Source organism: Triplophysa dalaica, chromosome 24, assembly GCF_015846415.1.
Source record: "Triplophysa dalaica isolate WHDGS20190420 chromosome 24, ASM1584641v1, whole genome shotgun sequence".
NCBI lineage: Eukaryota > Metazoa > Chordata > Actinopteri > Cypriniformes > Nemacheilidae > Triplophysa > Triplophysa dalaica.
Genome location: NC_079565.1, coordinates 11911077 through 11938791, shown reverse-complemented (window position 1 = coordinate 11938791; position 27715 = coordinate 11911077). Strand labels below are relative to the sequence as shown.

The 27715-nt window shown below is 37.3% G+C and overlaps 1 protein-coding gene across 2 annotated transcripts in view; it reads left to right on the top strand.

Moving 5' to 3' along the window:
* The window catches only part of b4galnt4a (beta-1,4-N-acetyl-galactosaminyl transferase 4a), a 148788-nt gene that overhangs the window by 110276 nt on the left and 10797 nt on the right, over window positions 1-27715 (top strand). For both annotated transcript variants that reach the window (XM_056739944.1, XM_056739943.1), the window contains exons 8-14: window positions 10319-10397; window positions 19762-19828; window positions 22811-22954; window positions 23110-23219; window positions 24746-24846; window positions 25284-25357; window positions 26320-27571. In XM_056739944.1, coding sequence (XP_056595922.1) covers window positions 10319-10397; window positions 19762-19828; window positions 22811-22954; window positions 23110-23219; window positions 24746-24846; window positions 25284-25357; window positions 26320-27571 — 1827 coding nt within the window. The remainder of the gene's footprint in view (window positions 1-10318; window positions 10398-19761; window positions 19829-22810; window positions 22955-23109; window positions 23220-24745; window positions 24847-25283; window positions 25358-26319; window positions 27572-27715) is intronic.

Here is a 27715-nt window from a genome sequence, read left to right as displayed (position 1 = left end):
CAGCTTCCTTTTGAAACTATCTTTAGTAGTTGAGGTGATTGTTGTACCCTGTCGATAACAAGATATACAACTGATTTCTGCAGTGCGCAGTGTACATGTTATAAGATAGTGATGGGAAACATAGTCGCGTTGAGGTATAATATCGATATTGGTTAGATCGGCTCCGTGAGATATAATCAAATATAGTGTATGATTACGTCGATGAGTAGGTCTATTGATGTATTACGTTACACCAAAAGAGTGTAGTAGCTCTTTAAACGCCACTGCTAATGGATCGTTAGCACTATCGAAGTGGATATTAAAATCTCAGACAATCAGTACTTTATTGACGTTAACCAAGAGGTCAGATAAGTAGTCTGCGAACTCTATCAGAAAAGTAGTGTAAGGCCCAGGGGGTCTATACACAGTAGCCAATGTAAGAGAAAGCAACGTTTTTTTACTTTTGTTCAGAACAATTATGTTCAACGCAAGCACTTCAAATGATTTAAATGTACGCTTTGTTCTCTGAGTTACGGTGAGAAGATCTCTAAAGATTGTTTCGACACCACCACCTCGTACAACCGGACGTGGCTCGTGCATATAACCCTAGCTTGGTGGAGTTGACTCATTTAGACCATAATAATCATTTGGCTTAAGCCAGGTTTCAGTAAGGCATAGCATATCAAAACTGTTCTCTGTGATCATTTAATTTACAATGACTGCCGTTGGATTTAGTGATCTAATATTAAGTAGTCCAAACTTAAGGCGTTGGTTTTGCTCATTAAATATATTGTCTTTTCGTTTAATCATGATAAGGTTTTTCATCTGACTTTTACAAAAATTATTATTTGGTTGTATCATTCGGGGGACAGACATACTCTCTATGCATTTGGAAGCAGTAAAATTCTTAACAGTAACATTCTTAACAGTTGGGTGAGAGGAACACAGACTATGGTTAAAGTTTGTACTTACTAGTCAAATGGTGTGTAGCGTCTTTGAGATGTTGTCAGACAGAATTTCCGCTCCAATCCTGCTGGGGTGCAGCAGGTCGGGGAGGAAAAGCCTTGGTCGCTCCCAAAACAGATAAAAATTGTTTACAAAGAGCAGCTTCTGTTCAATACACCATGACATTAACCAATTATTAAGCGTTAATAGTCTACTGAACTTTTCGTTCCCTCGTCGGTAAGTAGGAATACGGCCCTGATACGATGATCCTGGCCCTGGGAGATGCGTTGCGTACAGTATCGACAAGGCTCCTGAAGTCCCTCTTCAGGATCTCTGACTGCCGCATTCTCACATCAATCACCCCCGCGTGCAGAACTATGGCTCCAACGCTTTCGTCGTCCTTCAGAATCGCATTTACCTGCGCAGAGACATGTCATAATGAGAACAGTGAGTTAAGCAGTAAAGGCAATATTCAGAAACTAAAGGCTGGGAATGCGTACAGCCTGTGGGCTAATAGTGAATGATTGTATAAAACAAATTTATCTGTGCGTTATATGACGATTTTGATATGGGATACACTTAAGGATACGTTTTACCCTCTGTGAATTATCAACTTAGAACATAAATCTTAAGATATAACAGGAATAAACAATATATTTAGAAAAGTTTTGACGGAGCTCTGTCTGTTACAGTGCAGTTGCATTAAGTGAAATGAATTGCAAAGTGAATAATAAAAAGTCTTATCCCACTTTATTTTAAGCAATATTTAACCATACTGTTTCTGATTTTAAAGGAGTTGTTCACTTTAAAATGAAAATTTCATGATAATTCAATCACCCACATGTCATTCAAGCCGTCTGTGTGTTTATTTCTTCTGCTGAAAACAAATTGAGGCTTTTGAGGAACGCTTTCCAGGGTTATCTGACAGGGAAAACCTCCTAGAACAGTTGGTAACCACCTAGTAACAACCTAGCAAACCACAGCATTGTGATTGCCCCCAGTTTGTAGGAGCAAATACTACTATCAATTTTAGTAAATGTACATAAATCCAGTTAAAAATACAATTTCCCTCCAAATATAGCATTTTTTAATTCCCTCACCCTTGAGCCATGACGTTCTCTCTTTTTCTTTAATCAGTAATGGATTTCCTCCAGTATAGCTGAGGCTTGTTAGTTTTAAGTTGGATTGTAAACTTTGATCTCTCTTGACACATCAGACTGACATCTAATGTGAAGTCTGTCTGTGGCTGGGATCCCAGAAATGAAGTGTTTCGCACTAATAACGCCACACATACACAAAGTTTATGAATCTTAATGATTCCGCAGCTGCCCAAGATCTCATGGAGTTCATTAATACAATAAAGTCAAAGTCAACAGTTTTAACACTGTAGCAAGGACTGTGTGTGAGTCATGGCTGCCTATGCGTCTTTTCTTACACCATTTTCATACAACTCATGTTTTACTCAACTCGAAATGTTGTAGGTTATGCTAGGCAATTGAAATAAGGATGCTTATGATGCGTTTAACCATTTTGATGTTTTCACATTATGATACCCGGTGCATTCTCAGCACTGCTACTAGAAGCATTATAGTGGGTATTTTGCAAACTGTCTTTAAAGGAATAAATCACCTATAAATGTAAATTACCTCATTATTCACCACTCATAGGATTATTAATCAAGAGACACGCGAGAACCAATGGAATTCGACATGCTACCATATATTGACTTGCCTTCCAGGGCTGTTTGATATGGACTCAATGCGCAAGCAAAGTGACGAACTTTCGATGCTGTCAGAAGTCGGGATATCAGTTTCCGGTTTAATGGGCTTAGTTGCACAAGATGGCGCCAATGAGCTTTTGCAAGTCGGCAGACAAATTTTCTGTCGTATAGATGCCTTTTCTGTTAGTTAACATTGTGACACATTTTGTGGGAGGAGCTTAGGTGGAGTTAGAAAGATCCCCCTGACCGCATAACTAATGCTAGGTAGCACATTTTATTTGCTTTCTTTTTGACGAAGACTACAATGACCGCAATGTTTTTGAAAAAGTTCACTTTAGCGCAAGGAACCTGGCCTACCTGTACACGCTCACTCAATGGATCCAGAGAAGAACTGACATGATTACCTCCGGTTAAGTGCCCTGACATCTACACCTACCAGACATAGAAACCAAGCGTGTGTACAGTAAAGATAAACTGAGAGAGAATACATCTATAGATACCTGCGTGTACTAATAGTGGCAAACGTTAGCAAATTAATTTTACTGAACACAAACCTGACACATAACATGAGCCTTCTCACTGTTCCCTCCCTTTATACTAATGCACTTGTGACAACAAAAACAAAAGAGATGACGAACAGTTTCCTTTATGTTTAGTTTCTGGTCGATAGTTAACTGCTAGTTTTATAACTACAAAGTTAGCTAGGATACCCTCTGCGTTCAAAAGTTAGCGCTATGTGAAAAATAACCTTTTTTCCCCAGTTTCTGATTTGGGCATACGTGAGATATTTTTGACCAAACCATAATCCTCACCAAAAATAGACAGATGTTTTTTAATCTTAAATTACTGTTATGAAGTGAAACGCGAGTATTTTTGATGATCGCTTCTGTTCAGTCCGCTCCTTTTATTGTGTTTTAAATCAATGTGTTTGTTTTGCAATGGCAGCAGGTATGTGTTGAAATATCAAATTGGAGACTGTACTCTGTCTATTGTGGCACTAAACAACACAACAAGATGATATTTTAAACTCCTTATGTAGCTGAATCTGTGCTGATTTCTATTGGCCGCCTCTAGTTTTTGCTTTCAGCTATTGTTTGACATTGGCCAAAAGGGGTCTATAACACCATTGAGTTGCTTTGGCTCAACGAAGAGGATCTGTCATGTCACTGATATATCTGCAGTCCTTATAAGCAATTGGTCTGTTTAATATCACTGTCAGACGTCAAGCTGTGATATTCTGGCTGTGTTTCTGTATGCTGAACAGGGATGCAATATGTCTGCCGAACAGCCATTGGTGAATCTGAATTATTGACAAGAGCATCAGCCCACTCTATTTCTGAGGTATCTAAAGTTAGTTTGTCTTCCAGAGCAATGTTGTATCTCTATTTTAACATTTCTTGCGCTTTTATGATGTCGAGTCAGAATGTGGGATCAGCCTTTTGATGTTTGCTTCTGTGGTGAAATGTTTTACGAAAAGTAAAATTGTGACGGATCTTGTTGGCAGAAAGTGTGACGGTAATGGGGTTGTTAGATTCTCTCTCACATTCATCTTCGTGTCTGTTCTGGACTCGGCACAGTTACTCAGAGACTGAGTCAGAGTTTGCAATTAGCCAGACAATTAAGAGCTTGTTCTCCCTCTCTCTCTATCTCCCTCACTCGCTCGCTCACTCTCATTCGGACTGGGCCTCTATTCATCATTTCTCTGACATGTGAATGAGCATACGCTCGCACTTACACACATACATACAAACCTTCACCATTTTCCTCTTATAACCTATAAGGTTTGATATGTTTGCATAGTCTTGTGTTGCCAGATCTTCAGACTGGTGGCATAAGATCTGGATTCCATAGCAGCATTGTCAAAAGACTGCCCAAAAGACTGTCTGACTGAAATATAAAGCAAAAGTTTGGCTTTGTTTCCAGGCTTTAATGAACGCAACACACACATCTCCTGGAAATCCTAAAGAATTCAACCAATGAGATGACAACTTCTAAACTCTTGATGTGTTTTCAGTTTTGAAGTTTGCTTTATGGATCAGATCTTCATCCAATGCTACAAATGAAGATAAGACTATGTTTGACAAGCTCCAAAAAGTATTATATAAATCGAAAAGGAATTGAGATTAGTACATGCACTGTTTTGTGCCCATCTTCTTAAATCATGCAATATCTAAGTTTGATGACAAACAGATTATGACATCATTATTTGCTGTCAGATCAAGCATGGGAACTTGAATTTTGTCAACAAAAAAATTTGGTAGATGACATACTTTTCCAGAAATTGCAAGTGCATCTCGGGTCTTATAAAGGAAAGTTGATCTGAGGTCATTTGTTTGATAAGTTGTGATGAACGCTATTTACTTAAAACTACAGAATGTTTTGGCTGAGAGACTTTGGTGTAAAAATGGGACGTTGCTGACAGAGCATGATGAGACAATGTTGAGTCTCATATCTGATGCTGTATATCCAGCAGGCACTGCTATCCATCCCTCACGGCACAATGAGGACATCCCAACCCCCATTTGTAACAGCACCTGCTGGATGAGAACAAACGCCTGCGTTTTTCACTTCCGGTTTGTTTTATGAAATGTAAATATAGCTGTGAAACAACTAATCCTACAGTCAATGATTGTGATTATGTACAACAAAATGTTTAAACAAGGGCTGTCGATAGATCACATTTTATCTCCAAATTAATGTAGAAAATTAAATTTCTTTACCAGCATCATTTCATCAATGAAAGTCAACATTCTTATATAGGAAAATAGACCTAAATAGAAAATAAATAAAGTTCTCAAACACGTTACAGTCTTTGCTGCTAAATACATGAAATATAGAAGAATCCTAATTAACGCTACAACATCACATTGATTTCTTCTTTTCTTTTGTTCTTTGATTAACATTAGTGGCAAGAGACACAGCTGCACGTTTAAGAGCGCGTCCCCTTTAAGACAATGTGAAACAATGTTAGACAACTATGGTCGCAAGTTCTGTCGTTCAAGCATAGTTCAACGATTAAAGTGTTTTCCAAAACCATCGTTCCAACGATCCATAGCAAACAGCATCGCAAAGTTGCATGATTGGAACTACAGGTCTAGAGCTTTGGTTATAAGCATCGTTTCTTATTATTATTACATGTAGACTTACATGCATCAAGCTTTTGATCAAAGCAAGCAAGCAACACGCAATGCATTCCATATCCATCATTCTAAGTATATACAAATTCAATTTTACATCTTTTAGTTTGTCAAGAAAATAGAAGCGCTGTTGTTTGAAAAGTGACCTGCATGCTCTATGACCCTGGTGAATCCCTGGGCGGAATGAGGAGGATACTTATAAATGAATGAAACAGATTTAAAAAAAATACTAGACAAATTGTGCTTTCTGGCATAATCTTGTGTGTTTTTTTTATTTATTCAAGCACGAAAAAGAAGTTAATACTTGTACGCTGTCTGACAGATTCTGATGCAGCCTGTAGCCCATGTGTTCCCCAGACGGGACCGCTTCCGCGTTTCGCTGAGCCGTGTTCCAGCGTGGGTATATAATGTAATGCTAGACACTATGACTGAAAAAACAGATTTTGTGTTAATGGCTTTAAATATATAAGCTGTTAATCTGAAAAACAATTATTGCATGTGTTAACGACAACCTTTCATAAGCAATTTATTACGTAAAAACGTTTCTGTAGTTTCAATGTCAAAACAGGAATGACTGTTTACATTGCACAATCGAAATATATGAATAAAAATCAGTTCACACATTAAACATTAGTATTGATGTGTTGTTAAAATATACACACATTTTTTTTGAGGTCTAAAGGAATTCAACCAGTTTGCCCTTTGTTTTTTCTGCAAATAAAATCAATATTTTTTTATTATATAAAATTAATAATTAAAGTTTTGTTTTTAGTTTGACTGTAGTTTTACTCATATTTAAAATTTTATTTTATTTTTCCATTTAATTTTAGTTACATTTTTAGCAATGTTGATATATACTTTAGTTATTTTATTATTTATTTGTTTATTTTTGTATGTTGCTATATAAAATTACTTGGAATTATTTAATTATTTAATTATTTGGAATCTGGAAATCTCAATAGTTTGCAGAATTTGTATGTATACACATACTTACTATAAAGTAAACTTTAAAAACCTGAGAATAAATAATTATTTGGTGTCTTCGTTTTTCAAAACTGTTTGCATATAGAACATTTATACATAATATACTTTATTTTTGGAATTGAAATTTTTCTTGTCGCAGTGCATTCTGGGATTGTCGTAAACATGAAGGATACATCATTCAGTTCTGCTTTTGTTTGTCTAAAACAGGTTTCTAATAAGGCACCATCATTTTGCTGTCTTTTATAAAACACACTGTGTTTCAGTGCATGCTTATAATGCCTATAAAGTTCCCTAGGTAGACAGCTGACTAGGTTTTCAAACTGATCTGTAGTTTTTAAATATACTCCAGGCTTGTGTTTTTGTGAACCTGTTTGCAAAATGTGACCATTTGTTTCACTACAAATGAACTAGATATCCGGAAATAAACAATTTTTCTCATTGGTTCCTGTCTTCTCTGGAATGGGAAAGCTTTATTTCTCTCCACATTTCTAAAGGTCCTGTTTGGCATCCCGCCGACACACCTGCTGTGATTGATTGCAGTGTGGTATATAAGACAGGCAGAGCGAATCGGACGGCAAAATTGTGCTGTCATCGACACCCCCCACTGTACTTAATTCTCAGTCTGGGAACCAGCGGTCCACTCACACTACTGAGACATTCACCTTCACCCGCAAAGAGGGTCTATTTTCTACTTTTACCACAGAATTCCACACACTTCCTGTTTTTACCTCCGACTCACACAGCGGTTTGTCCTCTGCACCGCTCATCCGTTCCGTCTATCATTTCAGATGATGGGCCGCTGTTCCCTTCCATCAGTAATTTTACAGTACATTACTGTGACGTGATAGATGCAAGGTCTCTCCATTTCTCTCTTTTTTCAACTAGTATCCCCTTCATCCCTGAACCCAGGTCTATTCTCGCTCGTTCCGGTTCCTCTGTCTGTTTCGTACGCCCAACGGACCAGGCGAGACATTTGCATTTGCGTCTGAGCTAAATTATGTCTTGCGCATTAGCGGCGCTCATGAATATGCATGTGCAAATTTGCTCTTCGGGATCCTCGTGTTGCAAATCTCCTCTCTCCAATTGCCAGGGCACCACAAAACAAATCTAAAAATAATTAGTTTGTGTAAATAAAACATGCCGCCTCACACCACAGATTTAGCAAAGTGTTTAAATAGTGTTTTGTTTGTATAAATGATGTTGGTACTGTATGGTTTGAGAGTGAGGGGTGGATGATGCCGGCGAGTAATCGTTTGTAATGTAACATTCAGAGGTTTAATAAGGTGTGAAATGAAGCAAAGGTGTGATTGTTGTGATCGGAGAGCACATTGTAGGAGATTTTTAGTGAGTGATTCACAAATGCAAAATCAGGCAGACAAACCATTTGATATATAATACATAGTATAATACAATATAATATAGAATATGATATTTGGCAATATATGCTGTGTAATGTTGTATGATTTGATATACTGTACATATTATGACATGCTGTGATATATAAAACAGGACAATATGATTACATTATAATTACACAGAATACATTTTATATAGATTTATATTTTAAATTATAGTAATAATATATTATAAGTAGCTATATAGTAATGATATATATATTATTGGTATATACTGTATGGTACAATGTTCTCAAATATTTACAAGAATTTTTTTTTTTAATCTTTTACAGATCTAATCACACATTACCCATTTCTGTCATTTTTATGGCTATGACCACATCATGCACCTAATTTCATTATTAGGTTTCAGTTTTGCCTCAATTTTACATATAGGGTCACACCTCACACCAGCTTATTGGTGAAGAGGAGACAGAGTGATGAAGCCAATTTGTACATAATATGGGGATGATTTGGAGGCCATGATGTATAGAGGCGAATGGGCGAATTTGGCCAGGATGCCGCGGTTACGTCCCTAATCTTATTCAAAGGGCTTGGGATTTTAAATGACCACAGAGAGTCAGGACCTCGGTTAAACCTCTCATCTGATGGACGGTGCATTTTGACAGTATCAATATGCTGGGGCATTAGGACCCACACAGACTACAGAGTGAGCACCCCCTGCTGGTCTCACAAAAACCTCTTCCAGCAGCAACCAAGCTTTCCCAGCAGGTCTCCCATCCAGGTACTGACCAGGTTCAGAGTCTTGGGCTACAGCAGTGGTTCTCAACTTTGGGCCGTGAGATCCGCTTTCCTGCTGAGTTTAGCCCCAACTCTGATAAAACACCTGAAGAGGCTAATAAGTGACTTCAGGAACAGACACGTTCAATTAAATGTTGGGCTGCAGGGATTGTTTGGCATATCGCATTAAAGTACCGCGAGAGCGATTCAAATCGCGCAATCTGCACTTAAATCGCTATTGCAGTACTTAAATCTCATACACTGATTGATTTGCGCAGCGCCACATTAATTTGACTCTATTCCTAAAAACGCTGATAAGCTTTTTCAGGTGTTTTATATCAGAGTTTGTGCTAAACTTGGTAGGAAAATGGATCTTGCGAGCCAGAGTTGAGAACCACTGGGCTACAGGGTGATATGGGTGCTGGTATATGATTCCATAATATTTTACAATGTGATTTAAAACATTAGTATATAGAGTATAACTACTAGGGGTGACCCCCAAGAGTCTAAGATTTGATGCTTTGATAGGAGGAGCCTGATTCGACTACCAATCTCACAGGCGAATCTTCGCAGAGGTGTTATGCAATGGGGATCATGCCATTTTGGTTATATGGGCAATGGCGTAGCAGACGGGCACGCACTGCGCCAAAAATATTATTTATGATGTAAAGAAATGGGATATTTTCGACTGTTTAAATGGTAAAATGCGTTATTTACCGCATGGTAAGGAGGAATGTAATAAAGGAACCTTATTGGTAGGTAATTGGTAATGAATGTGCTGTATTCCCGTTTGTAAAAAACTGTTCATTATTATCGAGTAGTTTTGAAAATAGTTTTGAGGCAAGATCTGGTCTAGTGTTGTATGTAAGGAAAATGTCCATTAATTTTACTATTTGTGTCTTGTGTTTTGAATATACTGTATGTTCCTCTGAATCTCAGACATTTTGCCTAAACACATTTATTTTGCACATTGTTTCTTGATTCTGGCATATTTTGTTTTTTTATTATTTAAAATAAATGTATATTCTGTAAACAAATTCTGTAAATTAATGTTTGATTGTCTTTTGGAGCATCAATGTTCCCCTGCGATTTGTGCTGTACCCTTAACAACCTGGTGTCATCCCCACACACGCATGCACACACACACTGTAGGCAAGACATTATATTTCTGCTTCGACAACTTAAATCCTTAGTCGAGACCCTAATAATAATTAAACATAACTCAATACAATTTTACAATTGAATAAGTATGAGTTTGATTTTATTGTATACTAAACAATATACAATAAAATAACAAATTATAGGTTTCAAGTATCGTGATGATACGAGTCAGTATGCAACAATAAGATAAGAATGACAAAACACAAATACAGGACTTAAACCTATTAACTCAAAATGTTAACTCTTTCTCTCTTTAGTCTCATGGCGTCCAGACGATATTACTTTGAGATTCTCCACAAGCAAGATGAGAAGGGCTCAGATCACGTTGAAGTTGGGGTGAGTCTGATTTATGTTGAAACACCTGCATTGAGCTTCAGATATTAATCGCTATTGATGGTCGCCTGCATCAGACTGCAGGGCACTTTTCCATTCATGTCCCATCTGGTTGTCTCTTCTGAAACATACGCAAGCCTAAATGCTGTCCTTTCAAATTCTTAACAATCCATTTTCTGCTCTAGGAAAAATGTTATTGTCTGCTTTGGTAAATGTTATTATATGAGGCTTTTCAGACTGAAAGCTATTCTGAGGCTTAAAAAAACAATTTAGGATTGAAAATACTGTAGATGGATAGGAAATAAAACTTTTGATATTATCCACTTTTACTCAAAGCTTTGATAACACAGAAATAGACCTGAATAGCATTGAAAGGAGATTTTTTTTTAAGGCTGTGAACAGATTTATTCAGTCTGGGTACCATGAAGATCTTTACATGAGCATCTTCGTCTGGTTGTATGTCTGTATGTTATTGTTAGTACAAAATTCTCAATACCTTTGCATGACTGATGCTACAGTTTAGCTTCCAGTACACCGCACTACTGTTTGAATATAGCGCTAGTACGTGAGCTGGTTAAAATATTATTGTTACATTAAAGGGATTCACCAGAAGGATTTTTTTTCTGATACCAATTTATGTACGGATATTCCTTCACTTATTTGAAATTTTGTCAATAAAAAAGACCACTGGTTTTTTCCCATTGGATTTGCCCATACTTGCACTGTCCAAAAGAGACTGTCCACCAAAAAAAGGCGAAACTATCGGTCGTTTGTACAAGCACCTTATTATGACCAAAAGCCCACTATCACCAACAGCTTACTACGACGTACGGTTATGTATTGACCTGCAGGATATTCCATTGCTTTAGGCTGTTCACTTTTATGCATTAATTCTTTGAATGCGTTATATCAATAATTTCATGAATATTTACGGTTTTAAAGATATTTTGGAGCCCCTACCCATCCGCCACCCTTAACCCTTCTCTACCATACAAAATGAGTGAAAGCACAGTCACAGGTATGTATTCCATAAATTGACCAACAAACAGTATATTACAAAACAAATTGCATTGCAAACCTTCTGAATTGTAGCCAGAAGATACCTTTAGAAGAACGTCAACCATGTATGTAATGCGTGTAGTCAGCGCTCGTACAGAGGTCACGACGCAATCGACAGCCAATTGCTGCATCCCATATGTTATTTTTCATGTAATGTTTCCTGTATACTTAAGTTTATTAATTTAGCAAAGCATCTTTTTTTTAATTGTATTAATGCAGTGTAGCATTTTAAATCAGAATACTAAGCAGTCACTTGATTGTGACTAAAAACAAAGTTTCGGACGTCACTGATCACGTGGTTATGGCAAAACGAATCAAGCTCCTGAACAGTCCTTCACTGTGAGATGCTTTGTTTTTTTGATACAAGCTTTGAAGCATCAGTGTCAAACGGAACATCACTACTGGATCGTACACTTGGAATATTTGTGTGTTTTAAAAAAACAATTGTGACTGTTTTATATACTGTGTTTTATGTTATATAATAAATAAATGTTAAGTTACTTGCTCAGAATGCGTGAGTGTTTATATTTACTATCCAGTATATGTGCATTCAGAATCCTTCATGCAAACTTGTGAAGTTGTGGGCAGGAGAATTATGCATAGCCCTTATTCAAAAACTCGTTCTCAGTCTTTTTACTGGTTTGTTTTAAAATACCAGTTCAACAACGCAAAATGTTCTTCCCAGCGGCACTCGAGAGCACAGATACTGCAGGAGAGCGTGCCCGATATGTTTGCTGAGTGTGCTCGATACGCTCACTTGGCTACAAGGTTGAATGCGCTCGATGTGCTTGCTCGGTTATAACCTAAGGGTGGTGACAGTTACAGAATTTACAGTTATCTCTATTCCTTTCATCCAGAGCAAATTACAGTGCATTTCAAGAATACATAAGGCAGGGCTGTACGTTATCTTTTTTTGCACATAGCACCGAATTGGCAGAGGTTTAAAGTTTTGTAGCACAGGCCAAATAGAATGTAGCACAAGCATAAAAACTGCAGTTCATTATATTAATAGGCAGGAAAATGACAAAGTATTAATGTTACATACAGATAAATAAATTGGGCCATATCGTTTTTATTTTTTCCCGAATTCCATCCATCCATCCATTTTCTACCGCTTTATCCGAACTACCTCGGGTCACGGGGAGCCTGCGCCTATCTCAGTAGACATCGGGCATCAAGGCAGGATACACCCTGGATGGAGTGACAACCCATCGCAGGGCACACACACTCACTCATTCACTCACGCACTCACACCCTACGGACAAGTTTTCCTTTTCCCGAATTCGTTTTTTCTAAATTTTTATTATCCAATAGTAAATACATTTGTCCATAAAAAACGGTAGTATACTGTAGTAATTATAATATTGTAATTATTTCACTATAGTGAAATTCTTGGGTACTATAGTATTGTTGAACTTTACTGTAGGAAATATTAAAGTACACTATAATGTATAGTGTTACTACATTTAGTACAAGTATAATAATTTGAATTAGGTTCAAATTGAGCTGACTTTTATTTTGGCGGGTCATCGCGAAGACGCTTGAGGTTCAGTCATAGTCCGTTTAAGGAAGTCGCTGATAGCAATACGTCAAGTCCACAGTCCTATCTACTTGAATGGTGTCAGGCAGATATTTCTGAAATTGATGGCAAAATTCACAATTAAAGAGCATATTTTCAATCAAAAATTAAATATGACATGAATTGTATCATAACTTTGGTTTGCTAACTTTTTTCGATGTCGCCTCATCAACTGCGGCTGCGCACAGGCTGGCAAGCACCTCACAAGAGACACGCCCCAGAGAATCGTCAGTCATTATTGCCTGACTTCCTTCACTAGAGCGCCATATTGTGCCTTGCATTACTCTCCGTTCATTGTAACGGCATTGGCGCATATTGTTAAACTTTGGTTCAGTGTGTGTTTTACGGTAGCTTCACTCATACAGTGAAACGCTTGTAAAATAAACTCAGTGCTGTTGAAAAAGTTAATGTGTTCATGTCCACGTATAGTGAGATACAGACAAATCAGCGACTGTCACGCTTGTAACATGTTAAACTGTACAACTCATTCACCCTTACACACGCAGATGACATATTAGAATTCCCCTTATGTGATTCCTTCCACGCTTTTCCACATCGCGCAGATCGAAGGGCTCTAGATAATTGGACACCTTTCAAAGTAAATATATTACATGTATTCATACAGTCACAGTCAATAATTAACAAATATTCTGTAAAAAGAGGAGCTTTTAACACAGCAAATAACAAACCGTGGTGGCATAAACAAGAAAACAATAATTATAGGACATAATTGACCACATAATATATTCACTATGCATGCTGGGCTGGTTACAACGAATATTGTGGCCAAATTGTTTGTCTAATGTGTTCCTGTTTAATTTACATTTCTTTGTATTTGTAGCATTACTAAAAATACTGGCGTATTAACACACTTCAATATTTAGACAAATAATTGTAAATACAAGGTGGTGGTGTTTCATTTAGTATATCTCTTAATTAAAAAAAAACATTGATTTTTGACATTGATCAACTTTATATAGAGAAAAGGTATGTAGGGTAAAATAAACGTTACATGGATGTGTCATCAAAGCCTTCTGTTGTTTTAGAAAAGAGCAGCACAAACATGATAAGAAATTGAACATCATCACATTATCATCACAAACACCAAAAATGAGACTGAAGGCCCCCCTCAGTGAAGCCATCAGACGCATCAGTCCATAGCAAACACTCTGTGGGAGGAAAAGAGATTGAAAGTACTTTTGTTTTGATTTAGCTTCAGCTGGCTGCTCCTCATTTCACAGAAAGGATCAGACACACACGAAAAGGCGTCCAAATGAAATTTTCTAAATGTATTTTCTTTCACAGTAAAACTGAGTGATACTGCCACAATTTCACCTCTTATAAAATCAAACTAATCTGTTATATATTAATTTTAAACTTTGCTAATTCTTTAGTAATGCTAGTTCAAAAATAATAATAATTTAGACACTGACTGGACATCTAGTGTGGACAAATGTTTTAATGCGTCGCGTCCGGTGTAGACACAGTGTAAGGGTGTATTTGTTAACATTAGTAAATTTATAACTTAATAACATTAGGTTAAACATAAACTAACCAGTAAGCAACACAGTTTTTTTATCATTTTTAATCTTTATCATGTTGGTTAATGTCAATACACTTGTTCATTGTGAATTAATGTTAACAGAAAAAAATTTTGATTGCCAAAATGTTCAAGTAAATGCTATATTTTTTTTAATTGATGAACAACAAAACATTGAGACCCAATCAAAATCCATTCAAATTTACACCGAGTTTAGTACAAAAATAATGTAATGATAAAAATAATAAAGCTAATATATGGTTATAGTCTTAACAGGTATTGTTTTTGGTGTTCACAGTCTTTAAACTAGTAGAGGATTGTTTACCGCGACAGTGGTAAAGGAATTTTTTACCCCAATAAATAATAATAAATAAGTAACCGTTTATGAAACGTAAGTGTCTTTTATTATATTATAGTTTTGTAAAATGACATGCTTTGTGCCTAAAACCCTTTGCCATTCATTGTGGTTTACTGATTTCAAAACTATTAGCCACATGTTTATGAATAAAAGACATGACATCGTTTTTTAAGTTTTTTAAGTTGATTAACCCACATATGTTGAACATTAATCTGAATATTAAAGTGACAAACTCAACTCAACTCAACTTTATTTATATAGCGCTTTTTACAATTTTCATTGTTACGAAGCAGCTGTACATGAGACACATTGACTACAAGAAAAACAACTAAAGTCATATACCTGTAAAAACAAAAAAAAGGTGAAAACAACAAAAGACAGACATACAAGTGCTCCACACACACAATTTGCATACATACTTACACACATTGACATAGACGCACACACGCAAACACACTCGCACACACGCACATTGAAAGCACACATTTGGGGTAAAGGAGAGAGAACCACAGGTCAAATATTAAACGGACTATAAATTCTTATATGCAATATTTATTATGTCTAACTTCTAAATTCAAAAGCAGCCCCCCCGGCCAGGCAAATAGTGCAAAAAAATATGCAAAGGACAATATGCAAACGAAAGGCAATAGAGTTTATGACTGGTGAACTTGATTTGCAGAAGGCCAAACAGATAATAGATTTGATGCTAATCTAAGGACTACGTTTAGTCTGGGTTAGAGGATTTTATAAACCTAATGTTTCCCTCTAGTTTCAGGTTTTTTTTCAGGCCGATGAAAAATTTTGACCCCGAATTGGTCTTACTCGGCAAAATCAATGTGGTTATGACCCTGGTGATTTTTTGCTGTACTGAATTGACTAATTTCAAAAAATGAAAAACAAAAACATTTTCAAACAGAAATATCAGTTCAGCTATTTCCCGTATGTTTGGTTTTAATTGTATTATACTAAATGTAATCTGAAGTTTGGAGAGCTAAACATCGGATGTTGCTTTCGGATATGTGCTAAATAAATCATACAGAGACGTTAATATTGAGATTCTGTCTACAATATCACTCTTTCAGCATAACTAGACCTTCCGGGTAATCCAATTTGACCCAAAGCCTTTGGATGGAGTCTGTCCAGCTCACAGAACAATAAAATACTGTCGTCATTTCTCGCTGTATTGTTACCTTTTGTTTTCCCCTCTTGTTGTTGATTTTGTCTCTTGACGCTGGAAGCTTCAGGTCAGTGAATCAGACCTGTCTCACAAAATAAATGTCATTAGAGACATAAGATGAGAAGACATGAGCTACACAAACAACAGCTGTCTCATGATTGACTCTATTGTTTAGCTAATTACAATATAAAAACATTTACAGTTAAAAAAATATTTGTGTGATATTTGATTCAGAAAACATTAGTAATATTGTGTCATATACTTAGAGTTTTGACGCATAACTCTTTCGTCACTATTTGTGCTGATTTTTCTCATGATGGACAATACATTCAACCAAGAAAAAATATATACATTTATTTTTTTACTTTTTGATAGCACTTTATCTTTTGATCACATCCCCATAAACAGTGTTTTGTTCGATCTCTCTCTCTCTCTTCAGATGAGTTTTTGTCACCAAAGGTGTTGCAAGAGTACTTCTACGCACAAAGCTTTTAGTTGATTTCCATGTCACAAAAACACTTACTTTTCGTAGTCGCTCTCCTGCACTCACTATCTTTCTGTCTCTCTTAAAAGCTGGAATGATTATAGCATCCACAAGTCGAGACACCTACATTTATCATGAAGAAGAGGCTTTTAACTGCCAATGGCTTTCATCAATACACTCAAGTTATATTATCACTGAAACTCAGCCTGGAGAGAAACACACTGAGAAACACAGAGACGTGTAAGCACTTAGCAGTTACTTAAGACGTCTTAATGGGACTGTTTGCATACAGGTGTGAACGGGATTCAAAACGATTTGTAATCTGATTATTTAAACCACAATCAAATGTGAAAACGAAGGTTTTCTAAAGCGGGAATAATAATTAATTTTACAATTTAGTATGTGTTGATTTCTGTATGTTGTGTTTATGAATACTAGGGCTGTTTATCCAGAATAAAAGTTTGTGTTTATAATAATATGTGTCCATACCCAATGCATATTAATTTTGTATTAATGAACGCATACACATACTTGTATTTGATCAAGAGAATACGATTAAGAATTAGAGAATTTAGGATTTACAGTTTATTATAGGAATGCCAACCTAGTCATAGGCCTGGAATGTCAAATTGATTCGTGTTCATGGACACAAATTTCACCCTTTTTTCGAATCAGTCAGCACAAGTTATTTCATGTCACTCAGCAAGACTTTTTAATACACAGACTGTGTGTATGTGTACATTTATAACTTAATATCAAAGGATGTCGTACATATTTTAGGTGGTGGCTAACCAACACCTTACCTCCTCCCAAACCCTAAAATTACAGGCACAAAGGCTAATTTAGCAAAAAACACGACTTGCACGTGGTGGCAAAGCAACGATAATAGCTGCCCTAACCCTCCCCTAAATCTATTGTCACAGGGGCAAAATCAAATCATAACAAAAAAATAAAAATTTGATTGTAGGCATTCACACGAATGAGCCAACTAGTAAAAAAGGGGGAAATCCCATCAGATTTTATGCATTTGAAAGATAATATTTAAATACGTGCCGAGTGACACGAAAGAAAGAGGAAATATGTCTCCATGAACACAAATCAATAGCTTACATTTCGTGGATATGCACCTGTAGTGTAAGATTTTTTTATTGCAGAATTTATACATACAAACAAGATCAGGGAAAGACATGTTTCCTTCATTAGATCACAAAATTGACAGGATAGATTTTAAGAAGAATTTTGAAGTGGATCATTCTGTTTCATAATCCATCCACATCCCAATAGAGAAATTCAAGTGTTACATTTGAAATTTGCGAGTAAATAGAATAAAAAGGTTGGGAACGATGAGAAACAGAAAATTTGAGAAGGCAGCTACTGACTGAATTTAAATGATTTATATAGGTTTACAATAAGATCAAAATATAATATTTGTAGTTCATTACTTTAAAATGCTTTATATATTAAAGTTTTTTTATACGAATATAGTTATATTAATTTAAATGCTATGTGTAATATAAATTAATAAATATAAATTATCAACTCACATAAGAATTACATGAACCTGTTTTAGATTATGATCAATAAATGTAAAAATACAACACAAATAAACACTTGGCTGTTAAATATTTTCTAACATCTTATCAAAACTTTTGTTTTATTTGGAGCGAGAGATACGAGGGGGGTGGCTTTACAGCATCAGATATTCGTCACTTTCTCACAGCTGATTGGTCCAGTTTTGGTTTGTGATCTCTAACCCAGAATAAAACCTGCTGGTTTGCCATGTAGCCTAAGTTACTATGGTGACGAAACCCCCTCAAAAATATATTTACCTTCTTGAGCCCGGAAACTTGACAGGAAACTTACCTGGGTAAAAACCCAAACCGGCTTCCTGATATAGGCCACTGGTCTTTCCTGATGTTTGAAGTATGTGTGTGTGTGTGTTTGACGGAGGAAAATAACCTGTCTCCCCTCATTATAGTGAGCAGAAGTAGAAGTGACGTGGTAATTGCACAATGTCATTAAAAGGATTGTAGCTTGTCTGATGGTTTGTAAAGGTGTGCTGTGAGAAGCTGCTTGATGTGCGCACGTGTCATTTCTTGCTGTGGATTTAGTGGGTGTTTTGTGAGTGTAACCTGACAGAGCTTAAAATGTAAACATATAGGTTAGAGATGGTAAATTCTGTGTCAGTACTGATGTTAATATTAGATGTTACATACTACATCAGCCATGTTCTCATTTTCATGTGTCCTGTGCGTTTTTTGACGAGTGATGTAGTCATAACAACCGAATTTACTTCAATGTTGTAAAGCAAGTACAGCAATGTTTTTAATTTGCGTTGTTTATGTATGTACAAAAATAGTGGTCAGGGGTTGTGTTTTGTGTTGATTGGATGTGTAGAAACAGGCGTTGCAATTTTAAATTAAACTAGCAGCAAACTGACAGTTAAAGGGGAGGAGTTAACGGCTCTGCCCCGCCCAAGGCGTCTAACTGATGTCATCCGAGACAGATAGCCACTAGAGGGTGGAACTGCACTTTCAGATTTTAATGAAAGATTATGAGGACACATTAATTTTAAAAGGTGAATGGCCCACACTGATAAGCTATTTATAACACTGCAATATTCCATGAAATTATAGGAATTGTTCTTTTTAATTTCACCAGGACTTAAAAATGCCCAACTTTATAGCAGAAAAAGCATGTTTACAGCCTGGTACAAATAATTCTACACAATTAAGGGCGTGGCCACCTAAGTGACAAGTGGTTTTACCAATCAGACACCTCAGCTCTACACACGTCCTGCTTTTTTGCCTTTTTTACCATCCAGGAGTGACGTACGTTGATGCGCTGCCAAGATGACGAAAAATGTCTCCGCCCACTTTAGGCTTCAAAATTGCTCTTCACAAACTTACGGGTGACGTCACAGACACTACGTCCATGTTTCATACAGTCTATGTGTTCAACTGATAGAAACAGTGTGCTCTGACTCTCATGAACTATGAAAGTCATCCAGTCTGAAAAGAACAGGTGACTTCTGTCAGATCTGGCCAGTTTTGTGAGCAAAATGCATCAGTCCTTCAGCAAACGGATTGTTGACCAACCATGTCCATACAGTCTGAGACTGTGACTTCTCTCTCTCTTTCTAATGCTCCGTCTCTCTGTCTTTATTACAGTGGCGCCCTTTCCTGCCAGGACTCAAATATGAGGTCATCGACTCTGCCTACATCTCCTTGTACACAGGTAAACCTCCCTTCTCTAAAACTCCACGCGTTACAAAACAAACTAACGTTGACAAGCTACAGTATCTCTGTTATTCTGTCACGGGTTTCAGGATCGGTTAGGTTCAACTTTCGTCTTTCATGTTGTTCCCAGAGATGCTTCATTGTCGAGAGGTCTCGCTTTAAACTATTTATGAAACAGAAAGCGCCTCGTGTCTGTTTTGAGATCAGGAAGGGAAGAAAGCAGCTTTCACTGGGATCCTTGAGATGGATGACAGAGTTCTGCTGCCAGAGGCTGTTTCCGGTCGCTGGTCTTTGTATACTGTCCCACGGGGCATGAAGTGACTAGATGTAGCCATGATGCCTTCTTTTACCGCATCACGCTCAAAAGTCATTTTCAGGGGCCTGTACCAGGGATTCAAGAGAGGTAGTCCTAGCTTAAGCTCCTTGAAAAGCTTAAAGGAATATTGTACAATAGTTAGTTATCCTCATGTCAGCTCAAACCTGTATAGACAAAAAAAGACATTCCTCAAAATATCTTCTTTGATGTTCTGCAGAAGAAAGAGTCACACACAGGTTTTAAACATCATGAGGAGGAATAAATGATGACAGAATGTTTATTTTTGGGTGAATTAAAATGACACTTGTGCTGTGAGTTGTTGTAGGAAAGAATGAGATCGCACGGATGGGTCTTAGTTCAGAGAGATCAGGGAGCTAGCGCTAACGTCTGCAGCCTGCCTACCGTTGCCATGACGATGATGCTGACCTTCAAGGAGAACCTTTCGGAAATCCGTCTCTGGGACAAATGTCATCTTATAACACAGCAGTGCTTGTGTTTTTTTGTTTTGTTTAACTCACAGAGCTTCCCAATTTAGATATTTAAACTAAAATCTGTCTCTTGTAGGTGATAAGGAGCCCTTTGCTAAATTCTTCTGCTTTTCAGACGTTTTTTAAGTTTTCAGATATGATCTCAACATATGCTAAAGTCTACTCTATAAAAAACCACAGGCTGAAGTCAGAAGTCAGAGATTTCTATATAAAGTTTCTCCTAAGCAGGTTTATTTGAGCTGCTCAAGTAACTTTAAGTCTTAATGTTCTTATTGTTTGTCCATTATGTGTCTGTTTGGGCTTCTCACGCACCTTTGGATCGGCTCCACATTGTTGGAATGATCTGCCCGCTACTACAAGATCTGCAGTTTCTGTGGCCATTTTTAAGAATCGGCTGAAAACACATCTCTTCCGTCAGCATCTGACTGATCAACTTCTATCTCTTTTCTACCCTTTCTATTAAAAAAATAACATGAATAATAATTGCTCAGTATACTGTGGTGGGCTTTGTGAGACCAGTTTTATTCCACTTATGCTTTTTTTGTTGTCCTTATGTTGTGCAAATTGCTTCCATTGTTTACCCCATTTGTAAGTCGCTTTGGATAAAAGCGTCTGCTTAAAAAATGACTACTTGTAAATGTCAAAAATTTTACTGAGCTATGAAAGAGGAATCTCTGAGAAATAATTTAAGAGTTTATTGCAAAAGCAGATTTTTCAAAAATCACGTTTCTTATGTTATCATGTTTTTATTGTGTTTTGTGTTAGTGAGCGAGTTATTTTTACTTTGTTTATTGAAAACCATCCAACTGCAGTTTGATTATTAAACATTTCTCACAGAGCTACCTGTTTTTGCAAACGCAAATGGAAAACTCTTCAATTAAAATCTTTAATAAAATAAATCCTGTAACCTATAATGCTTTGCAAAATGTTGAGGTAACAGTTTCCTTCTTATAACACATCTCGTACTTTGAGACGCTTGTGTTGGAAGCAGGGGATTGTGGGATATGGGTCTCTAAGCAACAGGTTCAATATAAGCCATCACTAAATGAGCTGCAGAGCTACACGCTTGAAGCGGTTATTCAAAAGAAATCCTGACAATGGTTGTTTTGAATCAAGTGTGATGTCCTACGAAATGAATTCCCTGTAGTTGGAGCATAGCTAGAGCAGCTTGAACAGTCCAACCTGATCTCACGGGAATGACTATTTTACCTTCATGTCATTCCAAACCTATACATGACATTTTCTTCGGTGGAACACAAAAATGATATTTGTAGAAATGTCTCAGAGGTTTTGTGTCCATACAATGGAAGTCAATGGGGGTTGATGTTGTTCTGTTATCAACATTCTTCTAAATATCTTCTTTTGTTTTCTGCAAACGAAAAGAAAGTCATACAGGTTTGAAATGATTAGAGGGCAAATAAATAATGACAGAGTTTAAATGGATATATGAACTATCCCTATAATTGGGTTCAAGACACAGAAGGGCTGTGTTTTGTAAATGGCATATCTGTGCGTGTGAGCAGTTTACATTGCGGACACTTTGCTGTGCTATGATGATTAAAGAGCCCAACGCCTTCATGAAGAGCTTGCAGTTTAGCAGCATTGTAATATTAAATACCTAGCCCTCCATCTTCCCTTTGCTCCGGCTCTTGTTTTGATTCATCTGCTGGTTCCTCTGACCTTCATCTGAACTCCCTTTGAACATACGACAGAGCTTAAGCACTTCACAGCGATTGTCACTCAAACATTAAAGAGCAGAGCGTGTGTGACATCCGCCGCCTCAAGCGGATATCACAGGCTCTTTGTCTCATCTGTGAGGAGGACGTCTGGAGGTCCTCATCGTTTGATGGGTGGGACCATCATGCGTCACTCAGACATTGTTGTTTCTCTGATATGAAGTGACCCACATGTCAGTTAGATACATAGATACAAATACTCATCAAACTGTGTTGTTTCAATAAATTATGACATAACATAATATTATTTTGGGGTGAACTACAGCTTTAAATCCTGTTCTTTTTTATTGCTCGTCCTAGTGATGCAGTCACCTTAAACTTTCATTTAGGGCATTTTTTTTGGTGAACTATCTCTTTACACATCTCCTTTTGTGCATTGTATGCGCATCGACACTGTTTTGTCATCTTTTCATCCATTCTTCTTTCTTTCTGTATGAAAGATGAGAGCAGTTTGAAGATGAACCACGTGGATCACATTCCTCAGACGCTGGCCAGCCACAGTCCCGTCCCGGCCGAGTCTCGCAGCCGCAGCCAACACGGCGCCGATATGCTGCAACCAGACCCCCGCGACACGTTCTTCAACAGTGAGCCACTGTCCATTCACAGTCTCTTTCGACTCTTTTCATTCCGTTTCTCTCTTTTGTCACTCATTCCATTGAAGTGCATCTTTTTCTGTGTTTTTCGTATTTGTGAAATTGTATAATATGCTTTTTGTAACGATTGCCTGTCTCTCTGACAGTTCCCATGATTGACCCCGCTCGTCTTGAGAACGTGTTGCCCGCCTGTCTGTACTCCCCGACATACGTGGTCAAAGACTTCCCCATCGCCCGCTATCAAGGACTTCAATTTGTGAGTTAAACAGAAGCATATGCACATCGATATATGCATTATGTCAAAATGGTTTTATGGTAGCAGATTTCAATCATCTGTTGCTTGAGGACTGCCTTGCATTGAAATGTGTAATTACTGCCCCCTTTTGGTTCAACAATGTTACGACAGGCTTACATTAACAGTCATGTTAAATGGTGTTTGTAATGGGATATCACTGCGCTACTTCTGTATGCATGAAGTGTTGGCAAAGCTACTTTGTAAGAGGAAACAACAGTTAAGCAGTTTAAGCAAATAATAAAAGGTAGCTAAATGCATCGAAGCAATTTATATAGCACTAACACTTTGTAAAGACAGATTGCTCCAAACCAGCTTTACAGGAATAATCAGGAAAATAACAAAAAGCTTTTAATAAAATAGTTTATAATAGATTTATATTATAATGTGATTTTGTACTGTATGACCACAACAAATGCAGTGCAAGTAACAGTATACTCATGAAACAACGAACCAACCCTGCTTAAAAAAAAAAACAGAAACCATTACAGAAATTCTAATGTTTCCATTAAAATACTATCATAACCGTTAGCTTTTTCCATTAAAACCATTTCAAAATTCCTTTATGTTTTGACATTATTCCAAAACGATTTAACATCCTACCAATAGAATCCATCACATACTAGTAGACACCATTACAGTTTCCATTAAAACCATTTAAAACCATTACAACCATTACAATTTCTTTAATGGTTTCTATTGGGGTTCTTTTCAGCAGGGATTAAAACCATTACAAAACTTTTTGAAGTGTGTTGTAGGCATTATTCCAATAACATTTAACATCCCACCAATATAATCCATCACATACCAGTAGACACCATCCCTGCTGAAAGAAAACAAGAGAAACCACTAAAGAAGTTGTAATGGTTTCATTGGTTATAATGGAACTTGTGTTTGTTTTAATGGAAATTATAATGATGTCTACTGGTGTGTGATGGATTCTATTGGTGGGATGTGAAAATCCTATTGGAATAATGCCCAAAACACACTACAAAAAGGAGTTTTGTAATGTTTTTTATGGCAAAAGCTATTGGGTTGTAAGGGTATTCTAATCCAAACCATTAGAATTTCTGTGATCGTTTCTATTTGATTTCTATGTTTTTATCAGCAGAGATTATACCCATTAAATCTATTACATTTTCTATGACTGATCTGATTTACTAGACTGAAGCAGAATTTGATTATTAGTTAAATATGTGAAATATATGTATTAAACAATATATATATATATATATATATATATATATATATATATATAAATATATATATATATATATATATATATATATATATATATATATATATATAAAACAAAATCACTTTATTAGTTTAGTATGTGGTCTCAATTTTATACAAATTACATTTACATTGTATATTGCGATATACAGAATAAATAAATATTGTTGTTAGGTACTGTATGCTGTTTCAGATAGTGAGCTTCCGATATGTCAGGTTAGTTAACAGGTTGTTGTGTCTGGTTGTGTCTCCAGGTGTATCTTTCTTTCGTCTATCCAAATGACTTCACGCGTCTGACCCACATGGAGAAAGAGAACAAGTGCTTCTATAGAGAGTCGCCCATCTATCTGGAGAAGTATGCTTTTGCTTCAAGATTCTAGTTGATATGTGTTACACCTTGATAAATTGTAAAGACAATGCATGATGTGAATCATTTAGGATGAACTCAAAATACATGTCTCACTTTAATGTGATGTTTATGATTGGAACAGATTATTTAGTAGGCGGGATTTTTATACATGTACATGTGATTGGATTGTGTAAATCTGGCTATGATATCATTGCTTTAAATGATTTTTCCTACTCATAAGGCAGGAAAGATTCAAGAGGTTGATGAGAGATGAAACATCATATGGAGACTCATAGTTTTTAATGTTTACAGGTTTTAAGAGAGATCGATTGTAGATTAGGAAAGTTCTGTTTCTCTTACATTTTCAGTGGCTTACTCTCTCTCTCTCTCTCTCTCTCTCTCTCTCTCTCTCTCTCTCTCTCTCTCTCTGTGTATCATGGCAGGTTTGGCTTCTATAAATACATGAAGATGGATGAGGAAGAGGATGACAGGCCTTTCTTCTTCCCCAATCCTGATGGTGCGTGTGAGTTTGTGATCAGTGATCCAGAAGAGAAACATCACTTCACTAGTGCATTGTTCTCTTACAAACCACTTTACAAGAACATCGCAGACATATTCATCAGAAGAAAATGCCTTTGGTCTGCAGCCAGAAATTAAACTCGTCTTTATTTTCATAGGGTTAAGGCCTGCTCACTCCCAGAACGAAAGGTCTACTTAAACTGAGAGCAATACAAAAGATGCGTTAATGCATCACATCAAATTTGATTATAAAGCAAAAAAATACTCAATGTTAAACAGTTTTTTTGCAACTAAAAAAATACATACAACTATAAAAAATGTATTGTGTTGATTTCACAATACAAATAAAACTGATAAAAGCAACAGTTCACCAATAATGAGAATTCTATCATAATATATGTCACGTTATATAAATATATAGATCAAAACTTGCTCTTGAAAGCCAATCCGATCTCAGAGTGATTCAAAACTATTTTACGAGATGGCTAATTCGTATGAATCGGCACTATGTAAATCATACAGAAACATACGATTCATTGAAAAAAGCATTACTGAAGCCCCTCCCCTAAACCTTTCGTCACTGGCGCGAAAGCAAATCGTAGTAAAAGGTCTGAATAAGATTGTATGAATTTCATACAAATCGGCCGTAAAATAGTTACGAATTTCCCTTAGATTGTGTTGAGAAAGCGCATACTGTACATCCATCGTAAAAGTAATCAAAAGTCTGCGGTGGGTCACCAGTGAATGTCTCTGGAAGCGAAATGTTTGGGGTGGATGAGAAAACGGTTCATATTTTGAGCATGTTTTATTAAAATTGAAACCAAAACACACCCATAAACGCTAAATCTGAATATGTAAACACGATAACTTCAAATCTCATTGGTTCTAGCGTGTCTCATGATAAGTCATATGGCACGTATCACAACAGCTGCCAATTCCTCTGTGTTTCTGTTACTGTAGATTTTCTTGAAGAAGAAGAGGGGGCGGACCCAGTTGATGAGGCACAAGTTGTTGGCACCCAGTCGGCTAAGAAGCCTGTCCATCCCACCCAATCAAGTCACACCTTAAGTCCCTCCAAAAAAACCGTTCCCACAATACCAGACCCCCAAAAAATAGAGCCGGACAGTCTAGCTCTGAGAAGAGAGCAAAGTTACTTTTTCACGAGAGGAAGCCGTGTGGCACAACCAAAAGAGATGGATGAAGATGCTCCTGACCATCCAGCTGAGATAGAGTTGCCAAAGGGGGAGAATGTAGTACGAGGTCGCTCCCTCAACTGGGTTCAAAGAGAACAGCGGGACTTCAAAGAGGGTCGATCAGAAGACCGTTCACCCAAAATAAGCCGGTCGGCTTTGCTGTTTCCACAAAAGTCTTCATTGGTCTCTATCAATACCCGAGCCAAGAAAATCCTCAGTAGTCCCGTTCACACTATTCATACCCCAGGTAACCAACGAAGCCACACCAACAAGGAACGTAGGAAAGAGGACACTAAGATCTACATTACCAGACCTCGTCCTGCTAAAGAGAAGCAAAGTACTGTTTCACGCCAACCCAGAGAGGTCTTCCCCGGGGTTTTCTTGTACCAGAACGGCAAAACCACAAAACTGGTTAGCCTCAGTGCCAAACCAAAATTTAGCAAAGGAGCTCTCCGAGCATCCCAGATATTCGCCCGGTCTCCCCTAAACGAGAACAGAGTTTCTCCCACAAATTCCAACTTCATCAAGCCAGCAGAAAATCCAGCTGTCTCGAACAGAGCTGCACCGCTGACCCGCTTTGATAAAAGGATCAAAGGTGTTTGGCAAAAACACCAGCGTCCATCAAGGGTCATTACAACCCCTCATTCGTCCATAACCCCCAGCCCGCCATTCACTAATTCCTCCATGAATGCTCCTCCCACAGAGCCTCTTCGTGTCACTTCCTACATGCACACATCCGAGATCACCGAGTCCCAACAGCAGCGTCCGGAGACAGATCCAGAGGAGGACGGAGGGTTGTCGGAGTACAGCTATGAGGACATAGAGCCCCGCCCTGGGTGGGCGGAAGAGGACATAAACTGGCAAAGGACATTTTCTGTGAACAGCATGGACTTTGAGATGCTACGCTCAGACTGGAATGACCTTCGGTGCAACGTGTCAGGAAACCTACAGCTAGCCGAGAGTGAAGTAGTGGATGTTCTGGCACAGTACATGGAGAAACTTAATGAACGCAATGGAGGGTGAGGAGTGTGCACAACTGATGATCATTTATTACACATTTAAATAAATGAAGTTCAGTGTTTACACTAGAGCAGTGGATCTTAACCTTCTTAATTTCAAGGTCCGCCCCTCCCACCCCCCATTATCCAATTTTTAAAGCACCT